The 16,207-nt window shown below is 38.1% G+C and overlaps 1 protein-coding gene across 2 annotated transcripts in view; it reads right to left on the bottom strand.

Moving 5' to 3' along the window:
- Nucleotides 1–5,649: 5,649 nt before the first annotated feature.
- The window catches only part of EML1 (EMAP like 1), a 47,465-nt gene continuing 36,907 nt past the window's right edge, over nucleotides 5,650–16,207 (bottom strand). For both annotated transcript variants that reach the window (XM_010711904.3, XM_010711905.3), the window contains 7 exons: nucleotides 15,176–15,243; nucleotides 13,615–13,703; nucleotides 13,058–13,155; nucleotides 12,846–12,933; nucleotides 12,551–12,646; nucleotides 7,445–7,575; nucleotides 5,650–7,190 (listed from right to left, as the gene is read on the bottom strand). In XM_010711904.3, the coding sequence (XP_010710206.1) occupies nucleotides 7,065–7,190; nucleotides 7,445–7,575; nucleotides 12,551–12,646; nucleotides 12,846–12,933; nucleotides 13,058–13,155; nucleotides 13,615–13,703; nucleotides 15,176–15,243 (696 nt within the window). In that variant the 3' untranslated portion in view covers nucleotides 5,650–7,064. The remainder of the gene's footprint in view (nucleotides 7,191–7,444; nucleotides 7,576–12,550; nucleotides 12,647–12,845; nucleotides 12,934–13,057; nucleotides 13,156–13,614; nucleotides 13,704–15,175; nucleotides 15,244–16,207) is intronic.

The raw sequence follows: 16,207 nt of genomic DNA, 5'->3' as shown, positions 1-16,207 counted from the left end.
TCTAGATGGCAATGTGACACTTTGACAAAACATTCAGTTGGGCAGCCTTGCTGGGAAAGAGAGTGTAATTGTTAAATTCTCTTCCATCTAGAACCACAGGATCATTAGAACTGGAAGGGACCTGAAGGGAACGCAGCTCTATCAGGTGCTCAGAGCCCCATCCAGCCTGTCCTTGGGTGTCTCCAGAGATGGAGCATCCACCACCTCTATAAGCAACCTGTGCCAGTGCTTCTCTACCCTTATTATAAAAAGAAACTCTTACATCCAATCTAAATCTCCCTTTAGTTTAAACAAAGGATGCAGAAAGATTGGAACAGTGAGACAAGATGGCAAAAGAGTCTATCAGGAGGCAAAAGGAACAGGACCCTAAAGAAAAATGAGAGAATACAAACATTGAGGATTTTTTGAAGGAGAAAAGGAGAGAAAAAGAAAACAAGATTGAAAAGGCAAAATGAGGAAAGAATGAAGAGTGGGAAGAAGACAAGGGGAGTAGTATAAGGCAGATTAGGCAAGTATAAATGCACTGATGTTATTCTTCCATTTTATGTTTTAATTACGCTTCCTCGAGTGAAAATGAGAGATAAGGAGAGGATGGGACCATTGTACTCTCAGGGCCATGGTGTACTCTTTCCTCCCATGGCCCATACATCTCTGTGAAAAGGAGGAGAGCCCACCAGCACTTTTATTTTTCCAGTTGAACCTCAGGAGAGTGTGGTTTACAATCACTAAAAGGGAATGAGAAGAAAGCTGCAGCCTTTCAGGAAGCTGGTAGAAGCTCAGCTATGCACGATCCCTGGGGTTCTGCTCTGGTGTTATCTATCTGCTCGAGGTCAATCATCATCTTCCTTCAGAGCTATTCCACAGAGCTTAAAGCAAAGGCACCAGTGACCCACCTGCATGCAGGCAGCCAGAGTGCAAAAGCTAAACCATTAAGAATGTTCCCAAAGACCACGCAGTATGCGTGGTGCTCTAAGAAAACAGCATCCAGCTGCCCCAGCAGCATTTCCAGAGATGTGCTTTCATACCAGCGAGGGCAGAAGGGCAGGAACAGAACATATAAACAACCCTGACACTTCCAGCTTTCCTTTTAACAAATTACTTCAGCTACTGTGAAGAAGTATGAGCTCAGCTCATGGTTTAAACCCACTGGAGCATTTCCAAGGCCTGGGTTTTGATAAGGCTTCTTCTGCGTTAGGAGACAATGTAGTTCTGCACAGGGACTGTCTGCACCCTTGCTGAACTTAGCAAGCAGTGGTATCATTTGGTTTGTTTTGTCATCATTAAAACCCTGTTGATCCCACTCTTGGAAGGTCAAGATTGTTTGTGCATCAACTTTTAAGGTAGAGGCGGTGGTGCCCTCACCCCGAAGCAGGATCTGCGCTCACCAAGTCAGTAATGATCAGGGCTATGGGCTGCTGCCTGTGTGTGGCCACACCTCTGCTGAATGGGACCTGTGGACATGGGAAATGCTGGAGGGCTTCTCACTTACAGCAACCTGCTGTCGGCTTCTGTTCTCCTCAGGTGCTGTCACGCAGCCAAAGCACTTTGAATCTCCAGCATAATCACCTCCCCTGAGGTTATACACTGATGTTATAAATTCAGAATTATATCAGTGGAAGTTGCTGAAAAGGAGAAGCTGGGCAGGAAGGAAGGAGCCCTACAATGCTGACATTTATCTTTCTGAGAAACTGAATCCAGAATGAACAGCCAACAGCCAAGGTGATTGATTTTGCAGAGAAAAGTGTTCTCTTCAGGCTGCCTCCAGCAGGCACTTCCCTCTTTAACATGTCTCAGAAGCACAAGGGCAGTGACAAAACCAACTAACATGACTGCAAAACTGATCCAGATTGTTAATTTTTGCTTCCTATCCCCAGTGACAGCACAGCCTGAAGGAGATTTCTCTAGTCTGCAGTCTGGAATCTAGAGCAAACTTAGCACATGCAGTGCTGATAACTGGACTCCACAGAACAGCTGAGCCTCCTTCCCTCCGGCTAAATGTTTATTCCAGGTAATTCCATAGATCAGGTTTCACAAATATTCATTTCTTAGAGGCTACTGCCAAAAACCCATCCACATGCACAGGCACCCAGAGAGCAGGGAGCCATTCCGATGGTCGTAACCTCAGCACCTTGGGGCGCAGATATATCCACAATAAATGAATGGAAATGTCTAAGTTAAAGTAATTTGTAAAGAGCCAAAATGTGGTAAAAACAAAGCTGCTAATGTAAGATGGTGGAGCTGGTGGGAAGGAGCAATCTTTATGGAGTACATAAGACATGGAACTTTCATAAACAGACAAAATACGAGGTCCTAAGGAAGCACCTATGGCCTCCACTGCCAACGAAACTGTCACAGTGCTCTGCCAAAAGGAAATACGTGTTTATGCTTCCACAGCTGGCAGGAGACCGAGGAGAGCCCACAGTGCTGTGAAACATCCTCGCTGACAAAGGTCCCCCAGGAGGCTTTTAGAAATGAACCGTTGCTCTAGCAAATGAGAACAGGCCTACCAAATTTAGTGCTAGATGGGAGTTCTCTCCAAGCTGCCCTCAATACCTCAATGTAAATTATCACAATCTATATTTAAAGAAAGTTGTTCCATTAGGAAAAATGAAATTGCAGCTAAACTGCATGACTAAGGAGAAACATAAATCCCTCTCATGAAGAACATGAACCAGTAACGTTCTTACTCATCCAGCAGTCAACCACATTCATCCAGAAGCAGACAGACCCTTCCTGTTTCAGTTGTCCTCACTCTCAGGATCTGGTTCCTTACCTCCCACCCTTAGGGCTATGCAGGGACCTGGCTTGGAGCATCTATTCTGCAGGGCAGCCCTCTGCAAGGTGAGCAGCATAGCAAGGATGAGGCCGCTTCAGCACAGCGAGGAACACAGGCCAGTAATGGGAGGAAAAGACCGCTATTTAGGCTTCTCACAAGTCTGTTCTTTTCACTAGTAATTAAAGTGACATTTTCCATGCCATCTGTAGAAATTTTGAGGATGCAATCAAGTGATCTGTCAACAGTGCTGGTTCCAGGGATGTAGGAGAAAACACAACAGCTCCTGCTTCTCTGAGCGGAGCTTGAGGAAACGAGAAGTGCCAGCCTTTACGGGAAAGGGGCTCTGGTCTCCCTTATGAACTCTTGTCACCTTAATCATTTTGAAGGGAAAGAGCATATTCTAAATTTAATTCTTTTGAAGAAAAAATTTAATCCAAGCTCTTCACGTTGAAAATCTGACTTTGTATTAATTAAAATAGTAAATAGAAAAAAACACCAAGTATTTTTTTCATGATATTTTAGCATTTGAAATATTCTTTTTTTTTTTTAGTTCAGTATCATTGAAAAGTTATTTGTTTTTTCTTACATTTATCTTTTTGTGTGCTTTTTTTCTTATTTGGTTTATTTAGTTCAGCAACTGACTTTATAGAACTCTTCTGCATAAAATCAACTTCTGCTGGATTTTAACAACTTGTTAAACCTCAGCACTACCATCAATATATTAGTAATAATTAATAGTCAGGTAATAATTCAAGTAAAACATATAATTAAGTAGAACAAGACTGCTTATAAGTACATGCAAGGGGGAGGAAAGTCTCCTGAAATCATAGGTACTGCTTTCAGTATAGTTTAAGACTGAGTTAATAGCTATCGTCAGCTCCAGTAGGTAATCACTCAAAAAATCCTGATGCTCGGGGATGTACAAGATCCTCATTTTGGGCAAATGTGGCAGTTCTACACCAATAGAATCACGGAAGGAGGGTGAGGAGGAAGGAGCTGAAAGTAGATGCAAAGTCACAGATAGTGATGGTTTAGAGTCAAACCAGCAGCATAAATAAGGGATGCAGTAGGAAACCATGAATTCAGCCCCCAAATGACCAGAGGTCACTGGCTTTGTAAGCAGTTAAGAAGAGCAAAATGTGCAGCAAAATGTCTAACTAAGGTAGATGTGTCCTGAGAGCTGAAGTCACAGAAGAGCAGTGCCTGAAATGAGGGGAAGAGAAACAGGAACTGAAGCCTAAGAAAGCTGAAAGGGGCAAGCTGAATGCTTGACATGACAGCAATGGGGATGAGTCTCCTTTTTAAGCAAGCTAAACCTGCTTCAGCCAAGTTCAGAGGCATAGAAGGATATGAAGCCCAGCCATCCCTGTAAGTTTGAGAGTTACCCTTGTGCTGTATGGTAAAGGTGGAAAAAAGGCAACAGCTGCAGAAACAGCATCAGGTGAAGGAACATAGGTATAAGAGTCTCCTAATTGCTGCTGGAAGATTGAAATAAGTTGAAAAATAAACCCTTTCTTTCCTTCTATTCTTAGAGGAAAAAAAATAAAAAAGGACATATCTGAGATAAATAAATGCAAGAACCAAAGAACAAGGGTAGAGAAACAGGGAAGAGCTGAAGATTATACATAACAATGGTTAAATTGTGTAGAATTTCCTGAATAATGAAAGGCAAATAACTTCAACAGTCATCAAAAGGATATTTGGCTCCAAAAGTTACTCATCATTTGCCAGTTCTGCTAATACATTTGTCTTGTTTTCATAGAGGAACAAGGAGATATTGAAAAGTGGAAGTTAGAAACAGAGGAGCAGCAGGAACTCATATGGGATGGAACTGTTGATAATCCCCTTTGCTTAGTATCCCTAAGGATAAACTCAGTTATTTATTCTAAGGAATAATAGCTTTAAGTGAAGAAGGGGATCCCAAATACAGCCAAAGAGGAGCACAGGAGAAGAGAGATGAAAAAGGAACTGTCAACTCAATTGGCAGCTCGTTTTCTCTGCTGCAACAAGACAACTGCAATTCTGAAAGCAAAAAAAAACCTGAAAGGATCCATGTGCTAAAGCAAAACAATTAATAAGCACAAGGTGTGGTGACAATCAACTAGCTATCTAGACAAAACCTGGCATTTGAATATTACGGCTTCTCTGGACTGGATTAACATTAGGAAGAGCAGAAATATGCCTTAATTTCACAGATGTCAAACAGTGGGAGATGAATGTTGCCACTGAAAGAAGCTGTTCCACTACTACTCTGTCCATGCACTTCCTTCTTCACATTGCAGCTTCCTTTGCCTTGGTACAAGCATTCATATAGCCACATCGCTAAACCCAAGGAGACAACTGAGGAAACACATTTGCTGTTTTGTATTCTCCTAGTGCAGCTAATGTATATCTCCATTAACTCCTGTACTGCTGTATGGGACAGGAATAAGAAGCTGGAAGTAAAATCTCTTCAGCGACAGCACTAAATAACATCTGTCTAAAGCAACTGACATCGTGGCTTCAGTCTTACCTGAGGACAAGTTCCTAACACAGATGTGTCAGGAGTTCTTGCTGCAAACATCACCCCATGCAGTGGAACGACACTCCTCTCAGTCAAGCACTGAGAAATAAATGTTATGTTATAGCAGGCAGAACCAAGTATGTACTTCTCCCTTTCTGTGGAAGCAGAGCTTTACTCTCCATGTGCAGAGTTCACATTCTCAGACACGTGCTAATGCATGATATATATCACAATATTTTATTCCCAAATAGTTCCAAAAACTACTCTAATCTCAAATTCACAAATGTACATCATTAGGTAAAAGCCTGTCTCTTCTAGCATTTAATGTTAAGCAAATATATTGTACTACACAGTAAGAATACAGTGAAAATTCATTTTAATACATGTTTATTGGTGTCCTGCACTTTCAGTGTAGGAGGTTGGAGATGTAATAAAAAAAAGCTTCAAAATTTATTGATTCCATTTCATTTAAATCACTCTAAACAACCAGTGCTTTAGAGTTCGGAGAATTAACGCGTCCATTACGAGCAAAATTTTAATATCTTTTGAGTCCACTGAAGACTCCTCTCTCTTAAAATTCTTCAGATACATTCCTCAAAGTAAACAATACATTTCAATCTGTGTCACAATCACCATTGATAAGGCCTTTTTAACCATTTTATACCACCTCCACTATTACTTCATTGCAAAACACAATCTTATTTCGTACTATAAATATCCATCCATGCACAAAACACAGGGGCCAGAAGTTACACATTAATATTTCATGTAGGTTTGAAGACTTCCTTTACCCTATGCAGGTTTATGGTACACTTAAAAAGATATCTTTAGACTTGGTCTACTTGGTCTTAAAATACAAATATACAATATCCATAAGCATAAAAAAGTAAAGCTGGATTGCCTTACCATTTGTTATGAACTGCTAAAATCTTATACATGTACAATATAGCATCATGCTGATTAATATACATATTAGTTAAATATATCAACCGATAATGGGGATGTGGTCAAGCTTTTTGTTTCATTTGCAAAAAGAAATTTGTCATATACAAGTAAAAAGATTTTTAATTGAAACTTCTCCGGAATACCTGAACCACAAAAGCCATCTGTAAACCCTGCTAAGATAGCCAGCTCAAACCAGGACATTATCTGCTGCTTCACTCCTCTGAAAAGGAATATAACTCTTCACAGGTGGTACTCAAAGTCTGCTACTCCCAAGAGAACGTACATTTGCCAGCATTCACATTTGCAGATCAAGAACACTACTGCTTGCATCTTCTTTATACTTTTTGTATCGATTCATCATCCTCTATCAGAAGCAATTCAGTACCTTGACATCGCCAAAGATTTTTCTAAATAAGTAGATATACAGTACAAAGTGTAGATAGTGAAACAAGCACATATATACAGTTTTTGAAAGGCATTTTTGTGACCATTTTAGCAGTGTTTATAGACAACATTTAAGATAGTCACATTCTGCTGATACCACTGCATTGCAAACTGTCAAGCCACGTTTTAATATTAAACTTGTACTGCATTGTATATTGTACACAAATGAAAAACAATCATTCTTAAGGTGTGACAACAATGAAAAAAAAAATCACTAAACTGAGTAAAGTAACCAGCACAGGGCTTAATTTTCCTGAGGTTTGTAAGAATTTTTTAAACAAAAATCACAGTGACCAGGCTAAACTGCAAACATACTGTTAAGTTTTAAATATACAGTTTATACAGAAGTTCTGTGCATGGTCGATTCAACTGCGTACGTTCACACAGATGTTTCTTCTATATGACTCGCCACTGCATAATACTTGTATCTTTTCCACCTGTGGAGATGAGATGGGTATCTTCACAGAGGAAGTCTACGTTAGTTACATGACTACTGTGTCCACCATACACATGGCTGGGAGCCTAGAAAACACCACGTAAGTGAGAATGTAAAGTGTCCTGAAAACATGTCATCATAACATTCAAGCTACAATGAAACCAAAACATCCTATCACTCTTAAAATATTTCAATATTGAATTAAAATTTAACATTAGCCTCAGGCTTAAGTAAATTCCTTTGGAGTATACTTAACCATACTTTTTCATTTGTAAATAGGAAAACAACACTTAATACATTTCTCTAAGTTATAAAAGTGAACTGTTTTGAAATTCCTTACCCTAAACTGTGAACACGGGTATGAGAAGAGATGTACTTTGCCAAAATCATCCCCAGTTGACAGCAGTTTTCTCCCATGTGATCGGCAAACAGCATTGATATCTGTTCCGTCCGAACCTTCAGGCCATACACCTGAAACATGGAGGACTAATTAAGTGCTTCTATAATGGAAACAGAAGTGGCTGAAGTTTTTGTTTAAATACTGTTACTTGTTTAAAAAACTATAAAAGTAACTGCATTTGAGTTAGTACGCATCCTTCAGAAGCGGCAGAAGAGCAGGATAATAGATAATAGGAAATAATAGGAAATCAAGTACGCAAATATTTCAATTTCTCCACTCAGCAAAGTGCTATTTACTTTATAAGGGAAAAAAAGGAAAAAATTCTGCTGAATTACAGAGCCCGATAGAATCTTGGTATGTTTATGTAACAAATACTCTTCTGTTTATTAACAGAAGTGGTAAATATTTCTTCACATTACTGCAGCCTTAGTAACTATCCACGTACAACTCAATATACTTTGTGCATAGTGCTTACTTTTTGACTTATGGCACAAAAAATTATATGGTTTTAAATGTTATTTAATAATTAATCCCTTAAAAAGAAACAGACTGCCTAAAATTTTAAATGCTTTTCTTTAGATACAACTACTTATTTAAGTAATTCTTCCTCTCATACTCTACTCCTTGCTGTCCTTGCAAAAACTGTTGCTCTAAAATTCAACTGTGGACACCACCATGCAAGGAAGAAATCTTTAACACTTTCAAATTCCACTTGAGTGTATGCTCTCCCTTCAAGGCCATTATGCTTCAGGATGAGGCATCTGCTGTTCACTGCTGCTTTTCCTACCTTTTTCCTGAAGGACACCCATGGCACGGCAGGCACACTCAGTTTCCCTTACATGGCGAATCTATCAAAATGCGAATCTATCCCTACTGTGGAACAGTAGCTAAACAAACTAGCTTGGATTTGCATGCAGTTCTTCCTGAATATGATCTTTGCATCCCTCCACAGAAGCAAAAAAAAGCACTAAGAGGAAGTGATTTCATCATGTCTTTAAGAAGTTGCAGATTATTGTAAATACAATGAAACAGTATTGATTTGCCGGACTGCCAGTTACTCCCTATTCTGACCTGACGGAAACATTCTTTGCTAGATAAGGGATACTAAAATAAAAGGCAGGAAAGAAAGAGAAGGAATGTGCAAAGAAGAAATGCAGTAGCTACTACTCATGAATGCTGCATAGAATGAAGAGACACAGAAAAGTTGTTTTAAATAACTGCCTGGAGTGAAAACAGGCTGAAAAACAGACAGGAGCTTTCTCAAGATGTTTTTATGATAAGCTGAGAACCCCTAAAAGAAATGGTTAGAAGAACAGGATTGTTATTTCAAAACAGGGAAAGAATTATATCAGTTTTGTTTGTTTTACTTTGGGATGCTGTGCTCTTTCAAAATGATTTCAGTGCCACACTGTTTTTCTCTAGTACGTAAGTTAATCGCATTTGCCGAAAAATTAGCCAAGTTTTTCTTCCCCATCCTCTGCAGAAATGGTAAGAGACCACTTCCATTCTCTCGTTTGAAGACTGATGCCATGCTCTTTTCTTCTTCTCTTTTTGTAAATTCATTCATTACATCTCCTCTCACAGAACAATGTATAGATGTGTAATTATTCTTGTTTGTCAGCACTTGGGCTACGTTATCTGTTGGTCCAATACAAAAAAGCCAGGAGCAGTATTCCAGCTGTTACTGAAGCAGATACTGATAAATTGGTGATTATTTCACATTTTGCATGGCATCCTTTTCATTTTATACCCTTGTAATGCATCTGCCTTTTTTAATAACAGCATAATAATGTTGAGTCATGTTCAGTTCTCATGCAAGAGTAATCTGATCGTTCTGCATAGAACTGCTCTCTTGCCTCTTAGCCTCTATTCTCTATTTGTACAACTGGGTTCTGCTGTTCAGGCTTACAACCTTCTTTTGTCTCCTATAGAATTGCCTTATTTTTTCATACCATTCTTCTGTTTGTCAGTTTACTAATCCTGCAGCTTCATGCCATCTATAAATTATACACACCTATCATCCATGCTATTCATAGTCTAAAATAAAATTCATGGTACAGCCTCCTAGACTCTTTTGAACCAGCCAGCCTCATCTCTACTTTGCTTGCAGTGTTTTGATGTTTTCCAAAGCCCTAACATTTTTTCTATTCCTGTTCTTCATCCTCAAAAACCGATCTTTCTAAAACAGAGACAAAACAAACATGCAATATGACCTAAGGCCTTGGGCTGTGTATCCAGCAGCCCAAGGTGCTCTTTGCAAGAGCATAAAGATCAGGAAGCCTTTTATGATCTTTTGTCTTGTACATGTGTTTGTATCACTAAGATATCCCACACTGAACACATTTCCTTACATGGTGCTGATTTTCAAACACTTCCAGGCTGACTGACCTGTTTCCATACCTGAAGACAGGTGTTCAACAAATGAGTGTTCATTTTCCATCTAGCCTTGATGATGATGAACTGTGAATGCTATGCATGCTTATCTGTGATTCTTAACACGGTTATACTTGAGTGAGAAAATATCTGTACCTTAAGTCAGCCAGCAGTTACTGAACTACCAATATCCTAAATATCTCTTGTCCTAGATGACATGATTGCATCTTCTACAGCCAGTGGGATAATCCTGGCAAACATTTTAAAACTGCTCATGTTGGCTGCTCAGAGGCCACAATGTACTGATGGACAGAGTGACTTCCAACATTACTAGACTTGCTTCCAATTTCCCATGTTTCCAGTATCTTACTGCTTTTCAGTGAGGTCCTGAAAATAAATACTGATGGTCTTGAGATTATGCTTGTCAGTTGTTTCTAGAGATATAACAAAGTTCGTGTCAGTCTGATACTTTGAAAAATACCTAATTTTGAAATTTATTCCTCCCTACCCAAAGTAAAGGTCTTACTGATACTAACTGGGTTAGCCATCAGGTTATAGGTCTTCTAATTAAGACACACGAGAAAAAAGAAGTCTTAACACCTCAGCTTTCACATTATTAACTCTCCTGTTCCTCCTCTCTATGCAGCATCTCAATACTCGCTGTTTCTTCAATTATTACTGTACATGCCACAACTGTACATTTATATTTGATTGGTCCTCCAACAGATTCTACTTTCAGTATTCCTCTTCCATCTAGGTTTAACCAGTTTAACAGTTTAACCAAGTTGCTGTCTTGCTGCCATTTCTATCTTTCCTCTGTGCAAGCAGAGTTTCCAACCATCAGATCAGTTAAGGAATTGCTACACTTCCCCAACTCTTCCTTTCCAACTTCAGATATTCCCAAATAGAACTTTGGATTTATGCAGTTTGCCTCTCTGAAGTCCATTAATTTCAATTTGTTACTTTATTTTTCATCCTGTGTGACCTCCCTGATTCCAGTCATTCCTACACAGGATGTGTTCACACTCTCAGTAAGTTCATTCCACCTCAATGAATCCTGCCTGGAGTAAACTCCCTTCTAGTTCCTCATCTATTTTCCCTATGAAAATAGTTTTGAGATCTTGTTGGGTAGCCACTGTACTGCAATTCCTTTCCCAACAGACACTGGAATTGTTAAAAATTTCACATCCTAAGCAGTTCCTGTGCTTTGACTGATTCTGCTACATATTAGAAAAATTCAAATAGTTTATCCTTCTGTGAGGATGGGCAACATTGTCCTCACTAAAATTCTTTTTCTTCACCTGTAATTAAGTGTTATCTTTGTTCCTCTCCAGTCTGAACCTAACAGCGTATCTATGAATCCTCAATATATACAGCACTGTGTTCTTTATTTCTATATCACATACCCTTTTTGAATAATTTACACTCTTTCACTTCAAAATTTTATTTATTGATTAACTTCCTCACAATTTCTATTACATTAATAAAATAATATTTGCAATAATTACTCACGTTAACAGCTACCCTTATTTATTCCTCATACTTGTTGCTTTAACAGCAATACGTAGTTTAAAATAAACCTGTTCTGCATAGAAGACTAAGAATAAAAATGTCTGCAATGTTTCCATAGGTTCCCCATACGTGAATCTTTGACATTAAATGCAAAGACTTTGTAACTTTTTGTCAGATGTAATCCAATCCCAAGCACTGTGGACTTGAATACATTAACAGTTTTATGAAGGCTTTCATCCCTCATGTGAGAAAAGCATGATGTTAACATGCAGCCTTGCTCCTCTTACTGAGGCTGTGTGTTGTTGCGATACCCAAGCAGTGCCTGTCAGTTAAACATTACCAAATTTGAATGTTTCTTCCTGGCATATTGTTACTGCCATCCCATCTTTTAGGCTGTAAAAACATGTCCTTTCTGGCTGCTTTCAAACACATCAATGCATTTATTCTGCCTGAAACAAAGGCAAAAATTTTCTCTGCTTATTGTTTATACTAAAACAGACTCCTCTTTGAATGTATTTTATGGCTTCCTATGGCTCTTGCATTCAGCTTTAAGATGATCTGTTTAGCTCTGCACGTACTGTGGAATAAATAAAAATATACAGCACGCAATAGAACACAGCTCTTTCAAAAGCAGTAGAAATCCCTTAGAAACAATTCATTATGATTTTGTTACGTTTTTACTTCTTTCATGTCATTTAATTGTTGCATATTCTATCAAATTGGCATCAAATTACACTGAAGTATATAATGATAGGTCTGCCATCCCTTTTGTGTTTGCACAATAACCAGCGCAAAGGAAACTGGTCTGATGAGATTTGGCCCAGTGGCCACATAAATGACTGACAATTCAATAGAAATGGAACCTGAAATTGAAAGAGATGAGAAGGCAGCACTAGTGTGACAGAAAGGGCAAAGTGCAGTTTCGTTCTTTTCCTCTCACTTATATCTTAATTTAATATATATTCTTGCAGCTAGCAAGAATATTAAATCACGGCCTTTCTGGGTTGAAAGACGACGACAGATTGCAATAAGAATGGCGTAACAGAAGTTCTGTGTTTACCCCTGAAGTATGAATAGTCATATTTCACAAGAAAAAATTGGCATCCACAGTATTTGTGAATAACAAGAATGATAAAAGCTTGTGAGAGGAAAGATACTTACCAAAAACATGGAATCCTAAAGTACAGGTGTACGTGGCCCATTCTATATCTCTTGTTGTTTCAACACTCACTACTTGTTTACAAGCAGAGGGGATCCCTACAAAAAAAATAATAATAAAGAAAAAACAAGAAAGAGTATGATGAACACTTAATTTTCAAATCAGATAGATTTTGATTGCAGCAGATGAATTAAAACATATGGTCTATTTTGGCAGCTATGTGTTTCATTTAAATTTTAAATCTGAATTAGACTGCACAAATTGTTTACAAAATGGTTAAGTATGATTTTTACTTACAATACAGGATTTCATAGTCCCCCGAATTAGACACAAGATATTGTGAGTTAACAGACCAATCCAGATGAGTAATGAAGCTGGAATGACCCTACAAAGAGAAAAATGCAGCATTAACTGAACAGTATCTTTCTCATGATGTAACAACCACCACACTAATAGTGCTACATACTTATGGTGTCATTGAACCAGGAGGAAAAAGAAAGGTTACGTACCGAACACTTGCCAATTCTAGTGTACTTTCTTCCATTTTCACTCACACCATATATATAAATAGAGTTGTCGTGGGAACCTATTGCCAGGAAATTTCCATCTAAAAACACAACATACAACTGTAATTATTCCAGTAAGAAAAGTTATACTATAGGAACTGTACATAAAGTCTGCGATCTTGAAAAAGGATGGTCTTGAAAACTTCTGGTTTTTAAGTTGTGTTTGATGTGCGTGTCAAGGTTACAACGCTGCAAGTTGATACAGAAAATATTGCTATTAGAAATATATGGCACTTCTGGAAACAGCGACAGCCCATTTAGAGTTAACTTGATTGCAACAACCTGCACAGTTCAGTTGCATTTGTTTTCCCTTCCCAGTGAAGCCAGAACAAATGCAGTGAGTAGAATGGAGGCAGGAGGCTCCAGAGAGTAAGACATCAGTCATACAGGGACAATATTACACTGCATATTTATATTCAATTGAAGTATTTCAAGTGGGAAATGATCTTAAAACAAATAAATGCAAAGACTTAAAAAGCAGTAAATAAATGCTCCCAAACCTGGTGAGTAACGCATTACAGACAGCTGTTCGTTTCCATCTGTGTGTACAGTGACCAAGTCTTTTGTTTCTGTGTCAAACACAAACCACCTGTTGTAAATACAGAAAGAGACTAATAAGCCATTCCATAAGAAATTTAAATCTACTTTGTTAGCCAACTTTTGTTCTGTCAAAAAAGCATAAGTTTCACACCAGTGAAAGAAAAACAGCAACTCCTACTCATTTTGCTTTATTATTACTTTACCAGGACAGTTCCTTTCCAATGTTTTTTAACCAGAATAACTATGTGACATTGACCCAGATAGCAATCCTCAGATTTTATTGTTATACTCTGTGCTCTTCATTAGAATAACGAAAAAATTATACTTAATGACCCTTCTCCTTTAAGATTCCTCTATGCTATATTAACAATTCAATTGATGAGTATATTAACTCCTAGAACAAAAGAATCTAGACCATTCTCTTTTGATGTGATGATTAGCTTTATTAATTTACTTTTAATTAAAATTTAATTTTGGTATTATGTACAAGGGACAAATATAAAAATTGCATTTCAGTACTTGCATCAAAGCATTAATGACAAAATATAGTGCTGATGATAATCTAATGAAAAGAATCCTCACAAGGCTTCTAACATAATTCTGGGGACAAATAATCAAATACTCTTGGCTCACAGCCTATAAGCATTCTGTATGTTTTCTGTTAAGCACAACTGCTTTCAGTACTAATGGCAAAGTCTGCCCTCAAGTGACACTAAAGGAGAGGCTGAAATTATGGCAAAGGCAATCTGTTACGACTTGGACAACCCCAGTTAAACCAAGGGTCTGCCACAGATCCAGGATGTGACCAGTGACTCAATCTCTTCTATAAAACAGAGGTACTATTTTTCACCCAGCTTTTTGTCTGTCTTGTCTACAGATTACATTCTTCAGGCAGAAGAAGCCTCTTCATATGCATTTTAACACCACGTCTAGCACAGCGAGACATTTGCTGAAATTTTGTTAAAGCTTTTTGACATTAGTGCATCAGAAATAATAAATCACTTATTAGATCTTCAAATGAATATTCTTTTTCTAAGAGATTTCCTTCATGCTGCCTTCTAAGCCTCAGACAAGCTCTCTGTATACACCAGCAAATTTAATTGCTTGTCTCAGACTCCTCCATTCAACTCTCCTTTGCCACGATGGACACAGATTTAACACATAGGTCACTGGTACCATGAAAGCACCTTCCATCCACCATCTGATGCTGACCCAAGACTATCAGTTCTGCCAAAATCTGCCTCCTGGCACTGATCTGAGATTGTCACACTCTCAGGGCAGAAACCATTTCTTCATTCCATGTTCATGCAATACTCAGCAAACAGTGCACTACTCCAAGAGTAGAATTTCTCAGCACTAAAGGATCACAAATAAATTTCATTCTCAAATCCAATTCAAATCAGTGGGGGATGAACATATATCAGGCACACATCTGCAAGTCAAGAACATGAACTTGGATGCAGTGAGCTGGAAAAATCGTGCTGTTTGTTGGTGCCCAAGGCATATATCTGTGCATCTTACCTTCCAGTTAGCGTCCCTACTGCAACGACAGCTGCTGAAGGATGAAAACCTGAAGACTGTGCTGGATCCTAAAATGTCGCACAAGGAAACATTTGTTTTTAACAGTCCAAGTAATAACAAAGAACAAAATTATCTTCTGCAGGAACAGAGTAAGCTTCTTTTTCATTTTTTCTTTAAACAAAAATTTGAGAGGAAAAATAATACCATTTTTAACTGATTGAAATATTACCCAATAAATTTTTCTCTCTGTACAAGGCTACTGTTTTCTTCACTATCTAACCTAAAAGTAACTTGTCAAACGATTTCATAGTAACAACACTGGCAATGGCAACTTCAACAAATTACAAATAGCTTAAAAAAAACAACTCCGATGTAATGGACCCACCGCTGTTGCCATCAGCCTTTCTCAAAAGGATAAATAAAGGTGAGCAAAGCAGCTTAAATATTTCAGTAAAAAATTTCTTGGAGATTGCTTTCTATTTGCAAAACTACAGCTGTATATTCATTGAAGCTCATGGGAAGCCATAATCAGCTGCACTTCAGTCCTGTTTTTCAGAGGACACCACAGATAAGCCAGTAGAAACTTTGACCTTTTTGAGCTGATGACTGCTTTGTTCCTGAAACAGCTGCTTATCTGGCTAATAGATCCGTTCAAATTCTCATCTTCAAGTAATGAGATAATTACTTGTAAGTGCTCTCCTCTTTAGAATACAGGAGAGCAAAGTGCCAAATTTTGCACTTCTCTTCCGATTACAGGCCTGAGAAAACATTCCTGTCACAACAAATATATCAGAATTACTGATCTATTATTTCCTAAGCTTTATAGAAGCTGTATGCATAAAACCATACCTTTACACCTAGAAAGCCTACCAGAATGGATGCTAGGCAATTTGGTTTAACTTATCAATGATTTTCATAGTCTAAGCGTGCTAGTAATAATTTTATGTTGCATTTGGCATCCTGGTAATACTGTAATTTGCAAACACATTGAGATTTTAGCAAGTCTCATGATTTAACTAGCCTGCACTATTC

The sequence above is a fragment of the Meleagris gallopavo genome, chromosome 5, assembly GCF_000146605.3.
Source record: "Meleagris gallopavo isolate NT-WF06-2002-E0010 breed Aviagen turkey brand Nicholas breeding stock chromosome 5, Turkey_5.1, whole genome shotgun sequence".
Lineage (NCBI taxonomy): Eukaryota > Metazoa > Chordata > Aves > Galliformes > Phasianidae > Meleagris > Meleagris gallopavo.
The sequence above is the reverse complement of the archived record's forward strand: the minus strand, read 5'-3'. Positions and strand labels throughout refer to the sequence as shown.